Below are 26,514 nucleotides of genomic sequence, written 5' to 3'. Positions count from 1 at the left end.
AGATTTAACACAGAAAAACATGTTGCTTTCAAATCTTCATGCTGATGCAATTCTCCTCTCCAACCCAGGGTGCAGTTTTGTTACCTCTGAATATATTAAAAAAAAAAAAAAAAAAAAAAAAGGCTGGGGATGTGGCTCAAGCGGTAGCGCGCTCGCCTGGCATGCGTGTGGCCCAGGTTCGATTCTCAGCACCACATACAAACAAAGATGTTGTGCCCGCCGAAAACTAAAAAATAAAGATTAAAAAATTCTCTCTCTCTCTCTCTCTCTCTCTCTGTCTGTCTCTCACTCTCTTTAAAAAAAAAAAAAAAGAAATGAAGGCACACACCATTTTCACACACCTACAGTGGTTATCTCAAAATAAATAAATAAAATGAAACAAAATAAAATTTTCCTCAAGTCTGAACATGTTCAAATGGATCTGAAACATGCAAAGTTCTCACCACATTTCTACATACAGGGCTTTTCTCCAGTGTGATTTCTTAAATGCTGTTCAAAGGGACCTGGAAAGTTCAAAGTGTTACTGCAATTTTTAAAAATAGAAAAAGGATTTTCACAGATGTGAATTCTTTTATGCCTTTGGAGAAAACTCTGAAAGCTGAATACTGCCCCACATGGCTTATCCTCAGCATTTTCTACAGTATGAGTTCTTTCATACAACTGAACAAACCTAGAATGGCTGAACCCTTTATATTTATTACTTGCATAGGATTTATTCTTTTTATTCCAAAACAATATTCACAGTCCTTAGGAAAAAATGAGAAAACTGGAAGATTTCCCACATTTCTCACATTCACAGGGCTTCTCTGCATAAGTGTTTTCATATATAAGAGAGGAAATGAAGCTGACAGAATGTAGCAAATCCCCCAAATTAAGAAGGTTTGTTTTTCAATGTGAGTGAAATGGCTTTGAAGGCAACAGGGAAAACAGAATGATTTGTGATATTTTTCACATTTAAAGAGTTATTCAGTTGGATGTGGTGTGAGCCTCTCTTGTCTTTAAGGATGATATGAAATGTGATTTACAATATTTCTCATTCAAAGGATTTTTCTCCAGTAAACTTCCTACATGTATATGAGTGAAACAGTAATAACAGAAGAGTTTACCAAAGGTTTTCATGCATACGACTTCTATGCAGTATGTGTTCTTTCACATATGTGAAGCAGACAAGATGTGCCAAAGGCTTCTCCACGTTGTTGACATTCATTGGGCTTCTCTCCAGTATACATTCTTCCATGTCTGTGAAGGTCACTGGATCTAGCAAAGGCTTTGCCGCACTGCTTACATTCTTAGGGCTTCTCTCCAGTATGAGTTTGTTCATGTGAGTGAAGGTAAGAGGACTGAGTGAAGGCTTTGCCACACTGCTTACATTTATAGGGCTTCTCTCCAGTATGAGTGTGTTTATGCATCCGAAGGTAAAAGGCAGTAGTGTAGGCTTTTCCACATTGTTGACATTCATAGGGCTTCTCTCCAGTGTGTGTTCTTCCATGTCTGTTAAGCTGATAGGATGTAGCAAAGGTTTTTCCACATTGTTTGCATTCATAGGGCTTCTCTCCAGTATGTGTTCTTCCATGCTTATGAAGCTGACGGGATGTAGCAAAGGCTTTGCCACACTGCTTACATACATAGGGCTTCTCTCCAGTATGAGTTCTTTTATGTATGTGAAGGTCACCAGTTCTAGCAAAGGCTTTGCCACACTGCTTACATTCATAGGGCTTCTCTCCAGTATGCACTCTTCCGTGTATTTGAAGTTCACTGGATCTAGCAAAGGCTTTGCCACACTGCTTACAATCATAGGGCTTCTCTCCAGTATGAGTTTTTTCATGTGAGTGAAGGTGAGAGGACTGAGTAAAGGCTTTCCCACACCACTTACATTCATAGGGCTTCTCTCCAGTATGAGTTCGTTTATGTATCTGAAGGTAAGAGGCAGCAGTAAAGGCTTTTCCACATTGTTCACATTCATAGGGCTTTTCTCCGGTATGCATTCTTCCATGTATGTGAAGATGACGGGATGAAGCAAATGTTTTTCCACATTGTTGACATCCAAAGGGTTTCTTTCTAGTATGTGTTCTTCCATGAATCTGAAGGTAACTAGATCTAGCAAAGGCTTTTCCACACTGCTTACATTCATAGGGCTTCTCTCTAGTGTGTGTTCTTCCATGAATCTGAAGGTAACTAGATCTAGCAAAGGCTTTTCCACACTGCTTACATTCATAGGGCTTCTCTCTAGTGTGTGTTCTTCCATGTCTGTTAAGCTGATGGGACATAGCAAAGGCTTTTCCACATTGTTTGCATTCATAAGGCTTCTCTCCAGTATGTGTTCTTCCATGTGCACGAAGCTGAGGGGATGTAGCAAAGGCTTTTCCACATTGTTTGCATTCATAAGGCTTCTCTCCAGTATGTGTTCTTCCATGTGCATGAAGCTGACGGGATGTAGGAAAGGCTTTTCCACACTGCTTACATACATAGGGCTTCTCTCCAGTATGAGTTCTTCCATGTGTGTGAAGGTCACCAGATCTAGCAAAGGCTTTTCCACACTGCTTACATACATAGGGCTTCTCTCCAGTATGAGTTCTTCCATGTGAGTGAAGGTCACCAGATCTAGAAAACGCTTTTCCACACTGCTTACATTCATAGGGCTTCTCTCCAGTGTGTGTTCTTCCATGTCCTTTAAGCTCATAGGATGTAGCAAAGGCTTTTCCACATTGTTTGCATTCATAGGGCTTCTCTCCAGTATGTATTCTTCCATGTTTATGAAGCTGACGGGACGTAGCAAAGGCTTTGCCACACTGCTTACATTCATAGGGCTTCTCTCCAGTGTGAGTTTTCTGATGTATTCTAAGTAATCTGGAATAAGCAAAGTCTTTCCCACATACCTTACATTTGAAATGTGCATTCCCTGTGTGTGTGATCCTGTGCTTTTGAAGACTTGTGTGTGAAATAACGGTTTGACCATCTTGTTTACATTCATAAAGTTTCTCTCCAGAATGAGTTCTTTCATGTCTTCTAAATAAAGAGGAGAAATGAAAGGCTTTCCCACATACCTCACATTGCAAAGGTTTATCTCCACTGTGTGTTATCATGTGTCTTTGAACACCTGGGAGAGAAGAAGAGGCTTCACCACATTGTTGACATTCATAGGGTTTCCACCCAGTAAGAGTTTCTTCATGTCTTTGAATGTCATTGGAACAACTGATGACTTTCCCACATACTGTACTTTCATATGGTCTATCTCCAGTTTGTAAAAACATTTGTGTGTGAACACTTTTGAGAGAAACCAGAGATTTCCTATATTGTTTAAATTCACATGGCTTCTCTTCACATTCCTCATGCTTATAGTATTTGTGTCCAGAGTGAGATGTGATGTGCCTATGAAGGAATGAAGGACATATGAAATCTTTTGCACACATAATGAAGTCACATGGATTTACTCTATTAAAATTTTTCTTTGTTTGATTAAAAATTGGAATCAATTTGAAGATTTCCCCACACTATTCTGTGGGGAAAGTTTGAAGTTTACCATAGGACTTCTTTGAAGAAGAAGTGACCAGCACATAATTGATACCTAACTCATTCACAGTTTTCTATTTATTTATAGGTCTTTACATTTCTACTAACATCAGGTAAAGGCTAGATTTTCTGACTTGTTAAAGTTGCCTGAAAATAAAGAGATTGAAAGTAAACAATCCTTTGCAACACAGCTTCTCTATGGCTATTATTCACATAGTCATATTCACATATGCAATTTCATAGTACTTTTTGAATGTCAAATACTTTGAAAAGACTGAATACCTATTACAGCTAAGTATATATTTCTGGTAAAAAATATTATAAGAATAAATACATTTGAAATCATGCATACTTTTTTCTTTTTTTTATTTTTTAAAGAGAGAGTGAGAGAGGAGAGAGAGTGAGAGACAGAGAGAATTTTTAATATTTATTTTTTAGTTCTCAGCGGACACAACATCTTTGTTGGTATGTGGTGCTGAGGATCGAACCCGGGCCGCCCGCATGCCAGGTGAGCGTACTACCACTTGAACCACATCCCCAGCCCTATGCATACTTCTTCGGTTGGTTTGCTTTAAAAATTATATGACAGTTCTCAGATTCCCTCACGAATTCCTCTTGTGAGTACAGTTACCTTAGGTTGCTTCCAGAGTTTTCAATTTGATCTTCAGTGGTCTTGTCTTCCCACTTGTTTCCTAAAATGAGAGAACATAACAATCTTTATGAATATTTAGGAGCTAGAAATGCTTTGCCAAATTGTAGGTGCCATTTATGCTTCAATAATTCACCAACTGATTTCCTTTTCACCTTCTACATTAATGACCAAAATAAACATGAGTTCTCTATTTGATTAATTTTAAAACCAACATTATTACCTATAGAAGCCAGGTTTCTGAGGACTTCCAGCATCACATCTCTGTAAAGGTTCTTCTGGGAAGCATCCAGAAAAGCCCACTCCTCCTTGGTGAAGTTCACAGCCACATCCTCAAAGGTCACTGAGATCTAAAATATCCCACAAATGTATAGTGGAGGCCAGGAGAGAATGACAGCGTGAGAAATCTGCACTCAACATGCATGATGTTCACATGATTCCCTGGCCTCCTGATTAATTCCATGATTTGGTCCATCAAATCTTTACTGCACTCAATTTCTTACACCCATTCCAACACTAGAAATCGGCTACTCAGAAGGCAAACATCATATTGATTTATACCCTTCCTTTGGTGAGTTCACAGGAAGTAAGACAGGCTCCCAGATCACTCCTAACTTCTTTAAGGGTTTCACCTCAATTACATGTCCTAGAAATGCCCTGTGTGGTACAGAGCTAATATAAGCACTTCTGATAGTACTTATCTTTAGAAAAGAAAGGTGATGAGTAGAAAAATGCAGGAATCATGAAACTAAGCATTTGAGAGAGATTCTGCCAACTACAGTGGCTCCCTATACCTACAAGGTTAATATAGGCAACATGGTATTTACTGATGTCTTGTTTCCTCTGAAAGTCTATTGTTCCATACTTAAACAAATGCCTAGAACCAGCCCCCACTCCCACCCTCTGGGCATGGGGTCACTAAGGAGATTCCTTCATAGACAACATTTAGACAACATTTCACACAGGTGGTCACATGTGTTAACTGGAGATTGAGCTCATTCTGTGTGATTACACTAAGAACAACTAGAAGTTTGCAGGTACTTTACTCCACAACAAATTTAGTCAACTAGCTTACTATTATATGACCAAAACAAACATGAGTTCTCTATTTGATTAATTTAATTTATTTATTAATAAACACAACAATTTGATAATTTCTTGTGGTTACTGTCAAAGCAGAATGGGGTAAGTGGAAAGATGGCGCGTGCCTTAGAAATAACTCTATGATCCAAAAATGTCACCATTGGCTGGAGATATGGCTCAAGCAGGAGCACTTGCCTGGCATGCGTGCGGCCCGGGTTTGATCCTCAGCACTACATACAAAGATGTTGTGTCTGCCGAATACTAAAAAATATGTAAAAAAATTCTCTTCTCTCTCTCTAAAAAAAAAAAAAAACCAAAATGTCACCTTGTCCAAACAACAGCCTTACAAAGTTTTATAACTCTCAAAACAATCTTCTTAATAAACAGCAGGCGTTATTTTTCTAAGTCTCACAGCAACAATGAATGTCCAATGATTGTCAAACTCTTCTTAACGGGAGCCGGTTCACTACCATAATGTACAGTCATGAGACACATACCAATGTTGTGCTCAAGAACATTTTGATCAAGGTTGGGCCACATATGCAATGGTTATCTGTGGTGAAAGAGATTCATTGTGCCTGTAGCAATGGTGGTGCAAACAAACCTAAGGCAGAAGCTCTTCCAGTGTGTGGTACAGCAACAAGTTTGTAGCCCAGAATTCTGAACTATCCCACACAGTCTGCGTGTGAAAGAGGCCACAATTCACATCTGTAAGCATGCTATGATGTCTGCACAGTGATGGAACAGACAAAAAGAAAATGTCCCTGCCACTTACACAGAAGCATACTCAAGGACTGAAACCATACAGAACCACCCCAAACAATGAAGAACCCACAATTACCCTCAGAGACATCAGCCCAACTCTGTCAGGAAAATGATGCAGACAGGAGGGCTTCATGGACCTTCAACCAAACGGGAAGCACACTGAGGTCTCAGGGTCACAGCAACATTCTACAGGACATAAACCACACCCCTACAAGTGCACCACCAGTGAAATCCCATGCACCACCAGTGAAATGTCAAAGAACATGAGAGATAAAGCAGAAATTAGATCAGAAGAAACTGAAAAGCCTCCAGGGAAGGGGACATGAAACACAGGGATCTGAAAAGATACAGGACAAAGAGGTGACTCAAGAGAAAAGGTGACCATTTTGAAAGAAAAAAATGTAAAAGTCCATCATAGGAAATTCATAGAGAACACCAGAGGTGGCACTGTATCGGTATCTAACTCATCCAACACACATTTCAGAAAAGAACAGATAAAAGCAACCAATAAAACTGCTGCTTAAGAAAACCAGAGAAAGAAGAGCAAGGTAAACCTAAATTAACCACAGGTAGGTTGCTGCAGTCTGGCTGGGCACAATTCAGGAGCCACGTGTCAAAAGAAACGAACTTCATTTTTAGAACCACACATGCCAAACAAAAAAGCTCCTCAGGAATAACCTTCAGAGACCAACTGCCACCACTGGCTTCCCACAAGCCTCTCAACCTCCCCCACTCCTCCTGCTCTTGAGGCTGATTGGCTGGGTCGCGTGGGTGGAGCCAAAAAAGTCCACCAATGAGCAGCTCCATAGACTGAAAGGGTGGGGAAACAGCCCAATGAGCATCACCGCAGAGGAGCCAATCAGCTAGAAGTTGCTGGGGCTGCTGTGAGCCAATCATCAGCTATCAGTCTGAAAGTTTGCTGGGGCCCCTTCGGCAGTGGCTCTCAACATTTCCCCCTCTCTGTTTAAACAACAAGCATGTGGCTTAGGGACCGTGCCTGCCTTAGGTTGTCCAATAGTACATATGGTCCTTACCCGTTATCTTAGGTTGGTACCATTGGAATTGGATCTTACACGTCACTGACTACCGGTCCAGTATACAGCCTCACCTCTGTTGGCACCCAAATTTTAGCTGAACGATCATGACAAGCAGAAGGGAGGAAGATACACCAAGCCAATTGACGGCTACTTTTGGAAAAATTGTACCACCGATGACATCATCAGCAAAAATACCCCAACACTACCACAAGTCGCTGCACCAACAGATAGTTCACAATGCATACAGGTGAGTTCACAATGCATACAAGTGATACATAGTCCAGGCAAGTTCTGCAAGCAGTTCAGTGATGGCTATTGCAGAAGCTGTAGATTGGTTTTATCTTTGTCTTCACCAGCACTGGGATGAAGATAGGAATTCTGGCAATAATGGCTAAAGAAAAAATTATGTAACATTCCAGAAGGCACTAAAATAAAACAATTTTCTTAACAATTTACGTTGTCTTCACCGGCACTGGGATGAAGACAGGAATTCTGGCAATAATGGCTAAAGAAAAAATTATGTAACATTCCAGAAGGCACTAAAATAAAACAATTTTCTTAACAATTTACGTTGTCTTCACCGGCACTGGGATGAAGACAGGAATTCTGGCAATAATGGCTAAAGAAAAAATTATGTAACATTCCAGAAGGCACTAAAATAAAACAAGTTTCTTAACAATTTACATTGTCTTCACCGGCACTGGGAAGAAGATAGGAATTCTGGCAACAATGGCTAAAGAAAAAATTATGTAACATTCCAGAAGGCACTAAAAGAAAACAATTTTCTTAAAAATTTACATTATCTTGAAGAGAATTATTAAATATAATGAAGAGGAAAGGTGAAAGTAAACAAACAGATTTGTTAACCTCCTTTTTTGTTCACATATTAAAACAATTCTCAACAGTTGTTTACCCAATTTAAAATAAACCATTTAAATCACGTGAAAAAAAAAGAATATTTGGATCCATTTTTTCATGAGCGCTCATCATATATGATATATGGACATATGTACATACAAACATACAACATAAAACACAAGTGTGCACACAACTAATAACATAATAGTAAAGGCCTTATAACTTTTACAGGTGAAATCTCCATGTAATGTTTAAAAACTCTATAGTCAAAAAATAGAACTGATCAGCAAAACATTAACCTAGGTCTGTATGAGCTCAAAAAACAAAATAGAACTTCATGATGTGGGAAAGGGCAATAATAAAAGACATATTGAAAAAAGCATCCTGGTTCTGTTGCAGATGTAAGGGTAGCCAAACTGGAGTTCTGGATATCAGCTGTTATGGATTTGAGCCAAATCATCTTCTTTTTGGTCTGTAGAAATTGCTTTAGTTAGGGCTGGGGATGTGGCTCAAGCGGTAGCGCGCTTGCCTGTCATGTGTGTGGCCCGGGTTAGATCCTCAGCACCACATACAAAAACAAAAGATGTTATGTCCACCGAGAACTAAAAAATAAATATTAAAAAATTATCTCTCACTCTCTCTCTAAAAAAAAAAATTGCTTTAGATAATCTCTGGAATCCAAATCGGCTGCTGTTCTCCCTGTGGAAACACATAAACAGACCCCCCGACTCCAGACAATTACTGGGTCAGGACCTTTCCATTGTCCTGTTAGAATATCCTTCCAAAGTACCTTGGGCTTATGTACATTTTTTGGACACATATGCCTTTCTACAGCACTAAGCCCTGATGAATCCAAATTTTAAAAGTTTAGAGTAAAAAGGGTTATTTTAAGTTTAACTTTGGGAAATATATACCCCTTCCCAATTCCTTTTTTTTGCTTTAATAAGTAGATTTTAATAGTTTGATGAGCTCTTTCAACTATGCCTTGTCCCTGTGGATTGTATGGGATTCCTGTTATCTGAGTAATGCCAAATGTTGAGCAAAATTGTTTAAAAGCGGTAGAAGTATAACCAGGAGCATTATCTGGTTTTAACTGTTTTGGAACACCCACAGTGGGAAAATTTTGTAAGCAATGAGCTATAACATTTTTAGTTTTTTCTCTGGCATGAAGGGAGCCCACCAAAAATCCAGAAGAAGTATCAACTGTAACATACAAATATTTTAATTTTTCAAATTCTGGCAAGTGTGTGACGTCCATCTGCCAAATATGGTTAGGTATCAGTCCTCTAGGATTGACTCCAAGATTAACTTGTGGTAAAAAGGTCACACAATTTTGACATTGTTTTATTATTTGTCTAGCTTGTTCCTTAGTTATTTTAAAATGCTTTTGTAAAGTATTAGCCAATGCTAATGGAACCTTTTATGAAAATTTATAGCTTCTTCTAGTGTAGAGAAAATATGTATGTCATGTGTAGTTTTATCTGCTAAATCATTGCCCAAAGTAAGGGCTCCAGGCAATCCTGTATGTGCCCTGATATGTCCTATAAAGAATGGATCTTTTCTGTCCCAGATTAGACTTTGTATAGTGGAAAGCAAAGAGAAAACAGTAGAGGAAGGGGAAATCCTACCAGCATCTTCAAGGGATACTATAGCATTAACTATATACTGACTATCGGAAAATAAATTAAATACAGAATCTTTAAACATCACAAAAGCTTGTAATACTGCATTAAGCTCTACCTTTTGAGCTGATTGTTTGGGTACTAAAAATGTAAAAGTTTGATCAGGTGTAACTATTGCTGCTGTACCATTATTTGACCCATCAGTGAATATATTTGGAGCATTCATGATAGGTGTTTTTCTTGTCATTTTTGGAAAAATTACAGGATGCAATGACCAAAAAGACAATAAAGGATTAGATGGTAAGTGGTTATCAAATGAAACATTAGATTTGCACATGATTATTGCCCAAGTATTTAACTCATTAGCTAACTCATCAATTTGATTCATAGTATATGGAATAATAATTTTATTGGGAGAAATTCCAAACACTCCCTTTGCTGCTTTTATTCCTTTGAGTATTAATTGTCATACAGCCTCAGGATACCTAGTAAGAATAGTGTTAGGAGAATAAGATAAATATATCCATAATAATGGACCTTCTTGCCAAAATACTCCTGTAGGAATATTTTTTGTTGGTAGTACAATAAATAATAAAGGCAAACTTATATCAATTCTATCCAAATACATATTTTCCATATATGTTTCAATGATTTTTAATGCCATTCTTGCTTCAGGCATTAACATTCGGGGTGAATTTGGATCTGATGGACCTTTTAGGATATCAAATAAAGGTCCCAACTCTCCTGTTGATATACCTAGATAAGGCCTTATCCAATTTTTTTTAAAGAGAGAGAGAGAGAGAGAGAGAGAGAGAGAGAGAGAGAGAGAGAGAGAGAATTTTCAATATTTATTTTTTAGTTCTCGGCGGACACAACATCTTTGTTGGTATGTGGTGCTGAGGATCGAACCCGGGCCGCACGCATGCCAGGCGAGCGCGCTACCGCTTGAGCCACATCCCCAGCCCAAGGCCTTATCCAATTTATGTCTCCTAATAACTTTTGAAAGTCATTAAGTGATTTGAGTTAATCTACTCCTATTTGAATTTTTGGTGGACGGACCATGGTTGAGGATAATAGAACTCCTAAATAATTAATTGGAAAATTTAATTGTACTTTATCTATTGCGATCTCTAGATTATAATTTTTTAATAAGTTTGTGAGTGTGGCATAACATTCTAGCAATGTGTTTTTATCTTTGTGTGCTAATAATACATCATCCATATAGTGAAATATTTGTAGTTCAGGATTTTGATTTCTAAGTGGCTGGATTACTTTGTTAACATAAATTTGACACATAGTTGGGCTGTTAGCCATCCCTTGAGGGAGTACTTTCCACTCATACCTCTGATCAGGACATTCATGATTCAGTGCAGGGATAGTAAATGCAAAACATGGACTATCATCAAGATGAATTGGAATTAAAAAAAAACAATCTTTAATATCTATAACTAAAACATATCAAGTTTTTGGCAAAGCAGACAATTGAGGAATCCCCGATTGAGCAGGTTCCATAATAACCATCTCATTATTAATGGCTCTTAAATCTTGCAATAATCTCCATTTACCAGATTTCTTTTTGATGACAAAAATGGGAGTATTATGGGGAGATACAGAAGCTTGTATATGTCCTTCTGCTAATTGTTGTTTGACCAGGTCATGTGCTGCTTGTATCTTTTCTTTAGTCAGGGGCCACTGAGGAACCCATACTGGTCTTTCTGATTTCCAAGTAATTTTTATTGTCTCAGTGGCCCTTTCTGAAAAATCCAACCCATGTCTGTCCGTTCCTTGATCTATTTGTATTGGTGCTGCTATACCTTGTTCTTGTTTTTCTAATCTTTTTCCTTTCCTAAAACCTTGTCTAGTCATAATAGTGGGTGCATTTTGGTTGATGTTATTTGTTAATGTCAAACCTAATTGATCTAGCACATCTCGTCCCCATGAATTTACGGGAAGATGATCCAATACATATGGCTGTACAGTTCCTTCACATCCTTCAGGATCCTTCCAATCTAATACCATTGCACTTCTATGGGGATTAGTCACCACTCCTAGGCCTCGAAGCGTTTGAGTGGCTTGTTGTAATGGGCAATGTTTTGGCCATTCTTGATGAGAGATGATGCTAAGGTCTGCACCTGTATCCAGTAGCCCATTAAATTCATGTCCTTGAATATTTAGTTTTAGCATGGGGCGAGAATCTAAATTTAAAGAAAGCATAGCCCAATCTACACCTGTGGAGCCTAATTCCTTGTAACCTCTTTCTACAGTACGACTGGAAAATTTATCATGTAGGCTGGGTATTATTAGTAACTGTGCTATTCTATCTCCTGGTGAAATTACTGATATACCCTTTGGAGGACTGGCTATAATTTTTATTTCACCTTCATAATTGGGATCAATTACCCCAGGACTTATCATAAATCCTTTTAGAGAAGAAGAGCTGCGTCCCAATAATAAGCCTACTGTTCCTTTGGGAAGAGGTCCTTTTACCCCTGTGGGAATGATTTGAACTCCCATCTCTGAAGTTAGTACGGATCTGGCAGAGGCGCAGATGTCCAACCCTGCGCTCCCTCTGGTTTGTCTGATGAGGGATCTGATGGACAATGTGTCCTGGGCACTACCCTGATGGAGTTGCTGGGTTCCTCCAGTGCTCCGTATATTTGTGGTTTTGGGCCCCGGAGCATTGGGTCCCCCTGTCCATTTTTTGGCAATGGAGCCCGATGCCTTTCTCCATGATATCATGGATAAACACCTGGTCCTTGTTCATTTTTTGATAATGGAGTACCCTCTATGGTGGTTTGAGAACAGCATTCATTAGCCCAATGTTTCCCTCTATGGCATCGTGGGCAAATACCCAGTATTCTACTCCTTTGATACCTAGTTTTGTTAAACCCTCCTCCTATGGGGCAATTCCTTTTAAAATGTCCTGTTTGTTCACAACTGTAGCATGTTCTTGGCCTGCCATCTAAAGCCTGTTTTACTGCAGCTGCCACAATTTGCCCTTGTTCATTAATGTCTCTGGCATCTAAAGCCTGTTTTACTGCAGCTGCCACGACTTGCCCTTGTTCATTAATGTCTCTACATAATTTAATATATGTGTTTAAATCTTCATGTTTCCATGGTCTAATGACTTCTCTGCACCAATCATTCGCTTGCTCATAAGCCAGTTGTTTTATTAATGGCATTGCTTGTTCTGTATTCCCAAAAACTCTGGTAGCTGTTGAATAAGCCTATCTACAAATTCAGCATAAGGTTCATTAGCTCCTTGTATTACCTTAGATAATTGACCTTGTAAACCTCCATTCCCTTGTAATGTCTTCCATGCCCTAACCACATCTGCAGCAATTTGTGCATATACACCAGGATCATATGCAATTTGTTGCTGCTGATACTCATAAGGTCCCTTTCCTAACAACATATCTAGATTTCTCTGAGGATAACCAGCTGCTGCATTTTGCCTAGCCGTCTCCTTGCAAAATTCCTCATTGGCAACCTTCCATAACAGGTATTGTCCTCCATTTTGCACAGCTTTACACATATTAGCCCAATCTGCTGGCGTCATGTTCAAGTTGGTAATGGATTCAACCATGCTTACAGTGAAGGGTGCTTGAGGACCATAGGTTGTTACAGCCTCTTTTAGCTGCTTCACTTTTTTGAAATTTAAAGCATGGTGAATTCACTGCCCTCCTGCCTCAAATACAGAGCATGTTAATATTTGAGATCCTGTCTCAGGATCCCAACTATCTACTGCGGGGATTGGGGGCCTCCCAGCATATGGAAGTGGCCTTGTTGGTTGGTCACTTACATCCTCTGGTGATAGAAAGGTGTCAATAGCAGTCTCCTGTAGAGGTGGTGCTGTTGGTTGGACACTTACACCCTCTGGTGATAGAAAGGTGTTAGTAGCAGTCTCCTGTTGTAACTTTCCCCTGATGGCTTTTTCTGCTTTACACTTTGTTTCTCTGACTAGCTTAAGAGGCCTTTGGACTAAGCAAACAAGATACGAACATCCACAATGGCAATGTGCCAACTGGCAGAGTCCCTGGGCTTTTCTTTTCTATTCTTTTTAAATCTTCACCATGATGGTTCCATTGTGATATATTCAACAACTCCTCCTTAAAAAACCATGGCCTACATTTTTGTATTGTATCAACGTATGCCCTGACTGCTCTTGATTTTACTGGGATGCCTCCTTCCTCTAACAATTTACTTAACACTCTTTCAATTTGTTTTTTACTAATTTCTGATACCATATTTCTACTATAATACAACCCAACAAGATGACGCCAAACAAAACCGAGATAGAATGAAATAAAAATGGAACAACAACAAATCATTATAGCCTTTCTATCCTCCTGACATGTGCATCCGTCCTTTCTCCCTATCTGTTCCTCAGACGTAAATAGTTTTTCCTCAGATGTGAGCGGTTTTTCTTCCGTCTCACTCATCTCCAGGGACAGGCAACTTAAAACAAAAGTGAAGCAAAACAAAAGAAGAATCTTAAAATGCCTACCCATCCTCTCACCCTGCCCTCAGGGGCAAGCAGTTTACCTTATCACTTACCCTTAGTTGTTCCCCGTGCGGCCCACCAAATGCCGCAGTCTGGCTGGGCACAATTCAGGAGCCACTTGTCTAAACAAACAAACTTTATTTTTAGAACCACACAGGCAAAACAAAAAAAGCTCCTCAGGGAAAATTTTCAGAGTCCAACTGCCTCCACTGGCTTCCCACAAGCCTCTCAACCTCCCCCACTCCTCCTGCTCTTGGGGCTGATTGGCTGGGTCGCATGGGTGGAGCCAAAAAAGTCCCTGAATGAGCAGCTCCGTAGGCTGAAAGGGCGGGCAAACAGCCCAATGAGCATCAACACAGAGGAGCCAATCAGCTAGAAGTTGCTGGGGATGCTGTGAGCCAATCATCAGCTATCAGTCTGAAAGTTTGCTGGGGCCCCTTCGGCTGTGGCTCTCAACAGTAGGTAACAGAGAAAGTGTTGATGAAACAACACTCAGGAAATCCGCAGTCTGCAAATCAAGTTCTTCATGAACATCAGCATCACTGATTAACTAGTGAAAGGCTAAGAATACAGAGGACAGGGACTGGGGTTGTGGCTCTGTGGAAGAGTGCTTGCCTAGTGCTTGGGAGAAACTGGGTTCAATCCTCACTGCCACATAAAAAGAAAGAAATTAAAAGTGTAAAATATACAATAATATTAAAGAAAAAAACAACGAGGACTGAAAACCTACTAACAGATTTAAAAGTGTCATCGTCAACAATGCATTGGGACTTCAAGATTATCATAAATGTGCTTGACACAAATTAGACAACTTACAGAAACTGGACCATTTCTTTGAGACAGACAATCTCCTACAACTTACACACAAGGGGAAATACACAAAACAGATGAGCCCATGGCTGCTGAGAAAAACAGACTCAATAACTAATTACTTCCCAAAAAGGCAAGGCAAGGCTCTGACATCTCAAACAGGCCCATGAGACACATAAGAACTGCCACCAGTTTTCTACTTTTTTTTCCAAAATATAAAAGCTGAGTTAACACCTCCTAAGTCTTCCTGAGGCATAAGTTACCATATTATCCAAATTAAATAGACAAAGAAAATTATTAGATAGAAAAGAAGACTATGAATGATGCTCATAATCATAAATGCAAAATTTAATCATAAATGCAAAAAACTGTACAATTAAGCCATCACACTCCAGGTGTTAATGCAAATGATGTGAAAATTATGGGCACAGGAACCCTCACTGCAGTGACTACAGCAGCCATATCCAGAACTGCCGAAAACTAGATGCAAGGAAGATGCACCTTTCAATACTGAATGAACAAGCTGAAGTTTAACCACACCAAAGAGCATCACCCAGAAAATGAGCTCTGCAGCCTGGAAAGATACAGCACCCTTAAAGGCAGACTGGTAAGTGAGAGAAGCCAGTTTGAAATGGCCAAGTGCAGCAAGATTCCAAGTCAAGAACATTCTGAGAAAGACAACATTATAGATGCACTAGCAGAACTGATGGGTGCTAGGGACTTAGGGAGCAGAGAGGGAGGAAGAAATGAGGAGGAGTAATGAACAGGTGGAACACAGGATTCCCAGAGCAGTGAAACTCTTCTGTATGACATTATCTTGTATACGACGTGACACACACAATCACATCACCAGGAAGAGGAACCCTAAAGTAAAGGATGAACTTTGGCTTATCCTAAATGTTTCTTCATCCATTCTCTTTATCAAATGTTCAACACTGGTTTAGTAACTAACAAACGCCCTACACCAATGGAATATGTTGAAAACAGTGGAGACTATCAGCTGGAGAGAAGGGGTATTTGATACTATGTGTAATGGCACATTTAATTGTCACCTTGATTGGATTAAAGGATGCCGATGATTAATGAGCTTCTGGGTGTGTCCATGAGGGTGTGTCTACAAATGATGGGCATATGGGATAGTGAGCCAAACTGGAGAACCTCCTTAAGCTAGGCAACACCATCCAATAGGATGGTGTCTTGGCTTCAGCCTCTGGGACTCTGAAGCTACTTCTTCTCAAGATCTCCAGCCTGCAGATGGCCACTATGGACATCCACCTTAGGGTCAAGTAGGCCAATCTAATGAATCCCCTTTGATAATTATACTTCCTTTTGATACTGTTCCTCTAGAGAACTCTGACTAATAAACTATGTAAGCCTAAAATTGCTCATAAAAACAAAGTTTATCTAATAAAGAAGTAAATAAACTCCCAAGCCATGAAGTTTTAAAAATGTATACATAAGAAACAATATTATATGCTAAATACCTTTTTCATAATAATGCAAACAATAAAGCAAAGAGGAAGAATCATAGTTACAAATTTCAAAAGTATGAACAAAAGCAAGAAAAATGATTTTCAATACTATTTTCATCTGGAAAGAAATTGGATAAGTCCTCAAAACTCATTCCAACTGCTGGTGTAGTGGTGTGCACCTGTAATTTCAGCCACTAGGGAGGTCAAGGCAGGGAAATGGCAAAAGTTTGAGGCCTGTCTCAGCAACTTAGCAAGACACTCAGAAATTTAGTGAGATTGGTCTTCATCAAAAATAAAAAGGGGGTCTGGGACTGTAGCTGAGTGGCAGACCACTTGCTAACATGTGTGAGCCACTGGGTATGATCCTCAGCACCACAGAAAAATAAACAAAATGAAGGTATTCTATCCATCTACAACTATACAAAATGTAAAAAAAAAAAAATAAAAGAAAAGAAAAGAAAAAGAAAAAATAAATAAGAAGAAGGGCTGAGGATGTGCTCAGTGGTCGAGTGCCTGTAGGTTTATTCCCCACCTCCAGAACGTTGCTCAGAAATTGAAATTCATTTCTGTAAGATAACTAAGCATGAGCAAGTCCATGGCATCAATTCCCAGCACTCAATAAGTAAGCAAATAAATAAACAACAGTCTACAATACTAATTCTCTTGGGCTGGAGAGTAGCTTGGTAAAATACATGTAATGAAAGATAAAAATGATTATAATACAAAAGGTACACAATTAGAGGCATAAAAACACAACAAAATCAGTGGAAAGACACCACACTTTCTCACAAAGAAGACTGAATGTTCCCATGATCTAAACTCTCTGAAAAAACACTGAGCTTTTCAGTAAATTCTGTGAAATTTAGGGCATTGTTTACTGTATTTTGGAGGTAAACTTAAGAAAAACTATATCTAAAAATGGAAATACTAGGTTTGGGATTCTGGCTCAGCAGTAGAGTGCTTGCCTAGCACATGAGAGGCCCTAGGTTTGATCCTCACTACCACATAAAAATAAATAAATAGGTATTGTGTCCAACAACAGCAACAACAAAAAATACTTTTCAAAAAATTGGAAATAGTAAACTGTATCTAAGACCAGCCAAAATGTTGTACAGGACTGAGAGAATAGAAAGAACATTTATGTTACTCCCAAGTTTCATAAGCTAAAAGGCTAGCTCCCAAAGGGGTGGCCCTACGAGGAGGCAGTTGGGAGGGAACAGGAATTAGGTGACATGGTGAGGGGATCAGCACCCTTATTTAGACACATGGATCTCTCCTTTGCAGAAAACAGGTGTCATTTACTCTTTCACTGATATTCAGTGATTAAATGATTACAGTTGGGTATTCAAGGTATTGCCAAAATTGTTTTTAAAATTTACAATGAAGACGGGTGTGATGGTGCACACCTGTAACCCCAGCGGTTCAGGAGTCTGAGGCCCTAGGCAATATAGCAAGATTCTTGTCTCAAAACAAAGAATCTAAAACGGGCTGGTGGTTAAGCACCTCTGGGTTGATAACAAAAAACCACACAGTTAACATGAACCTGCCAAGTTCAGACAACAACAGTGAAAAACTGTCACCCTTTGTCAAATTCATCACCTTGTGAAGGACAGATACTAGTTTTCATGAAATCACATTCATAAATTTATCCACCACTATTTTTGTAGAATTTGACTCAAATTCTGTAGCAATAATGCAAGACAGAGTTTCTCTGTATCTTACGTGGTACTTTGGAATCGAGAGTTGGATTTCAATTTGAAATCACTGAGAAGACAAATCTGAATCTTACAAACTTTCTATACATACTCAAGGGTAGCATAAGGTAAATTAGGTAATTAGGTGTTTTCTTTTTCTTTTTTCTTTTTTGTTTGATGCCCCCAAGATTAAACCCAGAGATATTTTACTACTGAGCCACATCCCAGTCACTTTTACATTTTATTTTAAGACACAGTCTCACCAGGTTGCATAAGGCCTCGCTAAGTTGCTAGGGCTGTCCTCAAATTTGCAACACTCCTGTCTCAGCCTCTGGAGCAGGAAGGATCACAGGTGTGCACCACTGTATCTGGCTGTAAGCTGGGATTTTTTAACAAACAACAACAACAAAAAAAAAAAAAACAGGTGGATTTTAACCCACCTCTCTCTTGCCTCTTTAATAATAGTCCATCCCATTTGGCTCTGAATAAATAAACCTGGGCCTCAGATAAGTGAGCACATCATTTCAAAGTGATACACAGAAAGCTTTGGTGTTTAGAGAGCACAGATGTGTCAGGCTCTAGGGGCAGGGAAGGTCCCTGACTGCGGGACATGCTTCCTCCTGGTCTTGCTCATGGAAAGCATCCAGGATCACCCTCCCAGGGACCTGGACCATGACTCCAGTCCATGAGGTTTTTCAGCTTTTTAGCTTTGCACAGCTCTGCACTGGGGTGGGTGGTCCTTATGCTCTGGGAGAGGTTTTGCTCCTTCACACCATGAGAAACTAAAAGGGCAGGAGTCACTGCTGACCTGGCCCCTCAGCACCAGCATCCACAGGCTGACTGTCCACCTGTCTCCAAGGAATGGGAACAGAACTTGGGGAAAACAAGGTCCCAAGGAAGTAGCTGTTTAGATGAGGCCTTTTCCAGGAGATTCCTCAGCCCAGGGACCCCAGCAGCTTCCCTGAGAGGCTGCACCCCACACCTCAGGCTGTCCTCTATGAGGAGCTGACCCAGAGCCTGAAATTCTGTTCACCCTGCAAGGCACAGGGCAGCTGGGGGCACTCTGTGGCAGCACCAGGAGAGGATAGTTGCTGAGGACATGGGACTCTGGGAGGTGTCCAAAGGGAACCTCTAACCAAGAAATCTGACATGGTGCCTACACCTAAGGAAGACAAAAGGAGAAGCACAAGATTTTTACAGCTGTAAACTCAAGTTCTCTATACAGTTGCATCTACATCAAAGAACCTTCAGAGTACTTGACTTTGGCTAACTAGACCAACATGAGGGTGGAAAGGCAGGGTTCTGTATGGAGAGCAAACATTATCTTGGGCTATCTTAAGCCCTTTAATAGCCAATCATCTTAATTTCTGTATCAGACCACAATCTCAAAACTTCTCAGAATATATCACTGACCTTACCAGATGTCTCCAAAATCTACCAAAGCTCAGAATGCAATAACACACATACAGAAGAAATTTTATTTTTTTCTTCTGTACCCCACCAAACTCATGTTCCTACCAATGCAATTGGTTAATGCAGTGATACACAGTTTCTTTTATAAAAGTTCATGGAGGCCAGGCACAGTGGCACACAACTGTAATCCCAGCAGCTTGAGAGGCTAAGGTAGGAGGATTGCTAAATTCAAAGCCAGACTCAGCAACTTAGTGAGACCATAAGGAACTTAGTGACATCATGTCTGAAAATACAATATAAAAAGGGCTGGGAATGTGGCTCAGTGTTTAAGTTCCCCTGGGTTCAATCCCTGGTGTATTAAAAAGGAAAAAAAAAGAAAGAAAAAGAAAGAAAGAAAGAAAGAAAGAAAGAAAGAAAGAAAGAAAGAAAGAAAGAAAATAAAGAAGAAAGAAAGAAAAAAAGAAGTGATGTAATCTCTTCCAGGGAGGGACACACACATCATCCATGTTCCTTAGTACAGTCATTAATATTTGGGTTAAAATAAACTATTTTCTGTAGCTGGGGCTGTCGATGCCTTTAAACCCAACAGATTGAGAAGCTGAGACAGGAGGATCACAATTTTCAGGCCAGGCTGGGCACCATAGCCAGATCCATTCTGAAAATCATACTGCAAACAGCTGGCGATGAAGGACAGTAAAGGAGTCAGACATTATTGTAGTGGCATCCCCTTTTTTCACAGAAAATTTTAACTGGGTTTCTCCAGAAATCTGCACCATTTCTAATTTTAGGACTGTAAACAAAAGAGTGTCCACAAAAAAGTTCAGTGTAGATAAACTTCCCATTTTTGTGTTACCCTATTTTACTGGGCTGCTAGTCTGGAAGACAACAGCACTCCAGGTGCTGGACTCTCCCTTACTAGATTTTTACACACTTGTATCCAGTATAGTAGTTTGTAGAATTGTGCAAACAAGGCCTCTGGCCTTGAGCTGGGCTTCACAGAGAAGTCACCAACTGGGCTCCATGGTAACTGCTGGTGGGGGAAGAAAGAAAGGCAAGAAGAAGCTCTCCCCTTCTCACATGCTGTCATTGAAGGGTTAACTTGGCCAGAACAATGAAAGAAAAACCTGCTTTTATGTGTGTGATGTGACAACTTGACTATGGTGACTCCACTTTGTGAACTCAGCCATGACACTCAAAAAGCTCATGATTGGGCTGGGGATGTGGCTCAAGCGGTAGCGCGCTCACCTGGCATGCGTGCTGCCCAGGTTCGATCCTCAGCACCACATTACAAAAAAAGATGTTGTGTCCACCGAAAAAAACTAAAAAATAAATAAAATTCTCTCTCTCTCTCTCTCTCAAAAATAAATAAATTAAAATATTTTAAAAAAGAATTATTCTCCATTAGCATCTTCTCATAATGCTTTGGGCCCCGTGAAAATATAAAAATAAATAAATAAATAAATAAATAAATAAATAAATAAATAAATAAATAGCAAGCTCATGAAAATTCCCCCCAAGAACACAGAATGATCTATGTGGCCAACTGGAGACTAACTGACCACAACTTTCAGGCTTGATTACGTTGCCTGAACCCCAAAACTTCCCTTTTGTGGCTTTTGTGCTTAAATATGGAGCCAACTGAAGGCAAGGGCACCACTCTGACCATCTCATTCTTTCGAGAGCAGAATGTCTGCCACTGGCCAGCAATAAAAGCTTAACTGGAATGAGACTGTGTGGTCTGAGAGTTATTTGGGGAGTCCCGGTATTACAATGTGAACTTCTGAGCCCCTCCCCTTACATGCTGGGTATAAAATTCTGAAACCACCTGAACTCAGGGTTCAGGGGATGGATGGATTGAATACAGCAAAAGCATTGCCCTCTGAGACTGGCTGCAGATAAAACAGTTTCCAGCTATCTTCAGTGCCTTGCCTCCTTTGTCCCTACATCATTATTGCCCCGTGTGCTTTATGTGACTACACGACTGGTGTGACTCTACATCATGGACTCTCAGAAAAGGGAGCAGTTATACTGATGTAGCACAGAATTCTATATCCCTGAGATCTATAAACAACCTCCTTATTCCCTTTAAAGCAGTTATTTTGACCAAACACAAGGAAGTGTTAAGAGATTACTCTTTCCCCTCAAGGATAATATTCACAAATAGAAAACAAATGCTTTCAAAAGTGTTCTTCTTGCCAGGGACATTGGCACAGGCCTCTAATCCCAGATACATGGAAGGCTGAAGCAGGAGGATGACAAGTTGGAGGCCAGCCCAGCTTCCAAAACACATGGAAGGGAGGAAGGGAGGGGGAAGTGAGATTGACTGATTCTTTCCAATATTTCACTAAGTGATAATGACAATTAGCAGGAAGAACTAATGTCTGGCTGAGCTGTGAGGTGGAGGGAAGGTGGCCTTTTAGAAGGCAGGAGGCGCCTGCAATTTGGAGGACCTCCACTAGGTGGAGCTCCACCGGGAGAAGGAAGGTGCATTTGTGGCCCTGCTTTCTACACGTTGGGAAAAGTGAGTGCCGGCCACTGGTAGGGAGCAAAGGGGACACCTGGGACCTGAGCCACCCTTCCAAACCCAGGGAACCAGGGGACGGGGGCCAGTGCCACCCGACAGCGGGGACTTGGCTGGCACTCATCAGCTCTCCTGCGCACCGGCCCCAAGGCAGGTGCTGACCGCCTACCTTCAGCAAACTCACCATTTTTGGCTTCTCTGGTGACCTGGCATCCTCTGGAGGAACCTGCGGGAACCCGAGATCCCTGGGAACACGGGCAGCGCAGAGTCACCTGGGTCCCAGGAGCAGAGAACACAGGGCCTGGAGAAGGAGTAGCCCAGTTGGTAAGGAAGAAAAGCCAGCGAGATTGTGGAAGCCCGCCCTTCCCCCCCTCTGCGCACTGATTGGACAGTTCCCCCCAACGACCCGGATGGATGGCCTCCAGGCCCGCCTCTGGATCGTGACTGACAGCTAACATCATCCAATCACTGGCTAAAATTGGGTAGAGTGACAGATTCTTGGCCCCAGCCCTTTTCAGGAGGAGCTTCCTGGCTGTGCTGGCAACTAATCCAGGTGGGAAGCCTTGGCTTAGCCTCTGGGACAGAGGTGACACCTGGCGCTGAGCTAGGCTTCAGCCATAGAGTGCTTTCCGAGTATGGCAAGGCCCTGGGTTTAACCTCAACAGAAAGACAAAGCACAGCTTCTTCAGGAGGCTGAGGCTGGAGGAGCCTAAGGTCAGGTCTGCATCTGCAAACAGTGAGACCCTGTCTTAAAATAAAATGAAAAGGTGGGGATGGAGCTCAGAGGTCGGGGTCAAGCCCCATTAGGTATGTTCCCCAGTACCTTAAAAAAGAAAGTACGATATTTTATTATATATAATATATATTATATATCATATATTTTATATATATTTTGTATATATAAAATATATATTATATATTTTTATAAAATATATATAATATATATTATATAAAATAGATATTTTATATAATATATTTTATGCATATAATATATATTTTATATATATAATATATATAATATATATATATATATATATATATATATATATATATATTTCTCAAACCAAGTACATCTAATCAGAATATTATATATAATATATATATATATATATATATATATATATATATATATAATATATATATATATATATATATATATATATATATAATATAAATATATATATATTTCCCCCAGCTGATGCGACCTCAAGCAACTTAGAAAGACACGGTCTCCAAATTTTTGAAACACTATTTAAAGATATCATATATATGACCCATATATAATATCTAAAATTGAAAATTATTTAGTAATTCTCCTCACCTTCTGGCCTCTGTTGCTTTGAGGAGGCTCCTGATCTATGAAAGGAAGCAATTGGGGTTGGCTCTGATGCTCAAGGCTCCATCCCCAGCAGAAAGGGTGGGGGAGGAAGGAGGGTAATCCTCTAGGGCAGCAATGTTGGGTGGAAATAAAATGGGTGCTTTGTGCTTAGTGTCGATGTTCTACTTCGACTGTTAGGTAGCCTTCTGCAGAGATGTGACTCTGTCAACCCCACAGGTCTTGTCAGGTGTTCACGAAAACCAAACAGAAAAGGTTATAATGCAAAGCAGGAAAGAAACTTTGACCAGTGCAGCTACACCAGGAAGACAAGGAAACCCTGTCCTTACCCTGTCTTCAGATGCTGACAAGGACTTTGAGATTTTATAGAAAGGGTAATCATAGGCATGTATGGATAGCATTTAGTATTATCTGTAGGATTTAAGCTTCAGGCATCTGTGGTCTTATAACTTGTCTATGAGCTCATGCTCACTTGCCCCCTTGACATATTTTGCTCTATTGCAAAGACTGACCTCACTTTGTCAGGAGGAAGTCCCCCTCCAGTGTATTCTTTCCATATCAAGGTTTTCAAGAAAAGCCACAAGTCTTAGGAAGCAACATACCCCCAGGAGCTGACCCAGCACTCTTAGCATCCTGGGTTTGAACTGATATTCCAACCAGAAAGAAACTCTGGGCCCATTAACACTGCCTATAAACCATAAAAAATTGCCACTTGAGGCCAATACTGCCTGTCATGTCTTTCCCCCTCTTGGAAATTAAGTACAATTTTTTTCTCTACTCTTAATTTGGGCTTTGTGAAGTCCATCACATCCTGTTCACTGGCCCAAGTTCATGCTACCTAACAATATTGCCCATGGACTAGGGGGGCTATTGTGTAAAAAGTCATATTTCCACAGGTGTGGAAAAGTGGACACATAGCTGCCCAGGGCTGAGAATTGAATTCCAGGTGTCTTTATTGTCCCCCATGGTAGAGATTGAATTGAGGGCAGGGGCACTTTGCCACTGAGCATCCCTTTTATTGTGGTTCAAAGAAGGTGGGTGTGAGCATAACTGTAATGGGCCTGAGAGAATAACTCCAGATGGTGACTCCAACCTACTATCAATCCAATGAATAAGTTGACAAATCAGAGGGTGAGACCAAGCATGGTTGTTCATGCCTGTGATCCCAGAGGTTCAGGAGGCCGAGACAGGAGGATTGGTAGTTCGAATCTAGCCATCAGCAAAAATGAGGTGCTAAGCAACTCAATGAGAGCCTGACTCTAAATAAAATACCAAACATGGCTGGGTATGAGAATATAGTATTTTGCCTTAAATGTAGAATTGAGACATAAGAAAGGCAACCTGAGGGCAAGTAGAGCAAAATGGAGAGTCACATGTACAGCTTCAGACTGTGGATGTGGCAGATCCCGAGTCCATGCACCTAAACCACCCTGGACACACAGGAGGTCAGGGAGGGGTCACCCTGACCAAGAGAGAAAGAAACAGTGTTGATTTAGGTAAAGTCAAAAGTGTCTAGGTCCAACATGCACTCAATCCAAGAAGACTTTCCTGGCACAAAAGGACAAAGGGAGTTGGGGACAACTAAGGGTGTATTGCTTTATATACAAATATGTGTGGTTTTGATACCAGGGAGTTGACTGAGCGCTGCCTAACCACTGAGCCAAACTTCCAGCTCTTTTTGACTTTTACACAGGGTCTGGCTAAGTGGCTTAGGGCCTCCCTAAGCTGCAGAGGCTGGCTTCCAACTTGCAATTTTCCTGCATTAACCTCCCAAACCACTGGGATTTCAGGCATGTGCCACTCTGCCCCGAAGCATACTTCTTTAAACAGCCCATTGGGACACAGAGAAACCCAGGTGAAGATCTGGAAGTTGGTGCACCCCATAGTACTTTGCCAAAGAGAAACTGGGGTGGGAAGCGGGGACCCTTGTGAACCAGAGGATAGAATGCTGACTGCAACTTGCCTGCTCGCCCTGATGTTCCATCCTGAAACACTGTCAGCAAAAGCTGTGCTTTCTCTGTACCTGTGTCTCTTAGTCTTTTAGGGGACCCACACAAGAATGGTGGGAACAGACGGTTAAGAGAATAATCCTGCAAAATGGGCCCACCGTGCTGACCTGCACTTGCATTCTTTTCCAAAAAGCAATTTACCTGCAACTCTGCCTGGCCTAAGTGGACAGGAGGTGTCACATCCTCAGCAAACTACCTGTGATCTGCATGAGAAATGCAGGCAGGAAAACCCCTAAGAGGAACCCAAGTGACTATGTGGGGACAGACTTTGTGACTCTTTCCACAGACCAGATTTTGGAAGAAAGGATAATTCTCTGGGTAAGAATCCAATTAGAATGGCTCAGAGAGGGCCAAGATGACATAGAGTTGCCATGACCGTCGAGACTTGAAAGTATGATGTCACCCTGCTGTCAAAAGTCAAAAAGTGCACCTGGGCAGGACTCTGGAAACTTCCCAGGTACTCCAATAAAACTATAGTGCAAAAGAGGCACACAGTCCCTCTGCTTCCTGAAAGGATCCACTCTCGCTCTTGAGAATGTCCCCTTACCCTTCAAGAAGTTCATGCCTGTTACAGGGCGACATGTCTGAAAACTTTCTGATGTGATTGCAAAATCAAGGGCTCAAGGGGGTCTTTTAACTGCCTCAGTTTCTCAGGAGGTCCCATTTCTATAATGAGTTCATTCTCTAAAAAAAAAAAAAAAATATATATATATATATATATATATATATATATATATATATATATATATATATAAAACCTTCATTAACAAACAGCAAAACAAAACAAACAAAAATAGATCAGTAACCTGCTAGAGCACCCTCTGCAATTTAGCTTCACTCTGTCTCAAAATAAAACTTGCAATAGAGATGTAGTTCAGGGCATGTAGTTCAGAGGCCCGGCATGGTGGCGCACACTTCAAGTCACAGCAGCTTGTGAGGCTGAGGGAGGAGGACCCTGAGTTCAAAGCCAGCCTCAGCCATGGTGAGGTCATAAGCAATTTGGTGAGACCCTTTCTCTAAATAAAATACAAAATAGGGCTGGGGATGGGGCTCAGTGGTTGAGTGCCCCTGCGTTCAATCCCCAGTCCCCACCTCCCCTCCAAAAAGACATAAGAAAATAGAATGTAAAAGGGCAAGATATAAATCTAAGGACATCAACAGTGACATTATATGTTAATTGACTGAGCCATCCTATCCAAAGGTAGAGGTCATCAGAAAAAAAAAAAAACAA

At 40.6% G+C, this 26,514-nt stretch overlaps 1 protein-coding gene across 1 annotated transcript; it reads right to left on the bottom strand.

Annotated features, from left to right (window-relative positions):
- Window positions 1–3,121: 3,121 nt before the first annotated feature.
- LOC308640302 (zinc finger protein 124-like) lies at window positions 3,122–22,164 on the bottom strand (the record flags this gene model as incomplete). The annotated part of the gene is made up of 4 exons (XM_081312249.1): window positions 22,123–22,164; window positions 4,383–4,509; window positions 4,142–4,202; window positions 3,122–3,369 (listed from the first exon to the last, which is right to left on the bottom strand). Coding segments are annotated over exons 1-4 (439 nt in total), but the record flags the coding sequence as incomplete, so codon positions are not given.
- Window positions 22,165–26,514: the final 4,350 nt, after the last annotated feature.

The sequence above is a fragment of the Spermophilus citellus genome, assembly GCF_964194105.1.
Source record: "Spermophilus citellus genome assembly, contig: SCAFFOLD_437, whole genome shotgun sequence".
Taxonomy (NCBI): domain Eukaryota; kingdom Metazoa; phylum Chordata; class Mammalia; order Rodentia; family Sciuridae; genus Spermophilus; species Spermophilus citellus.
The sequence above is the reverse complement of the archived record's forward strand: the minus strand, read 5'-3'. Positions and strand labels throughout refer to the sequence as shown.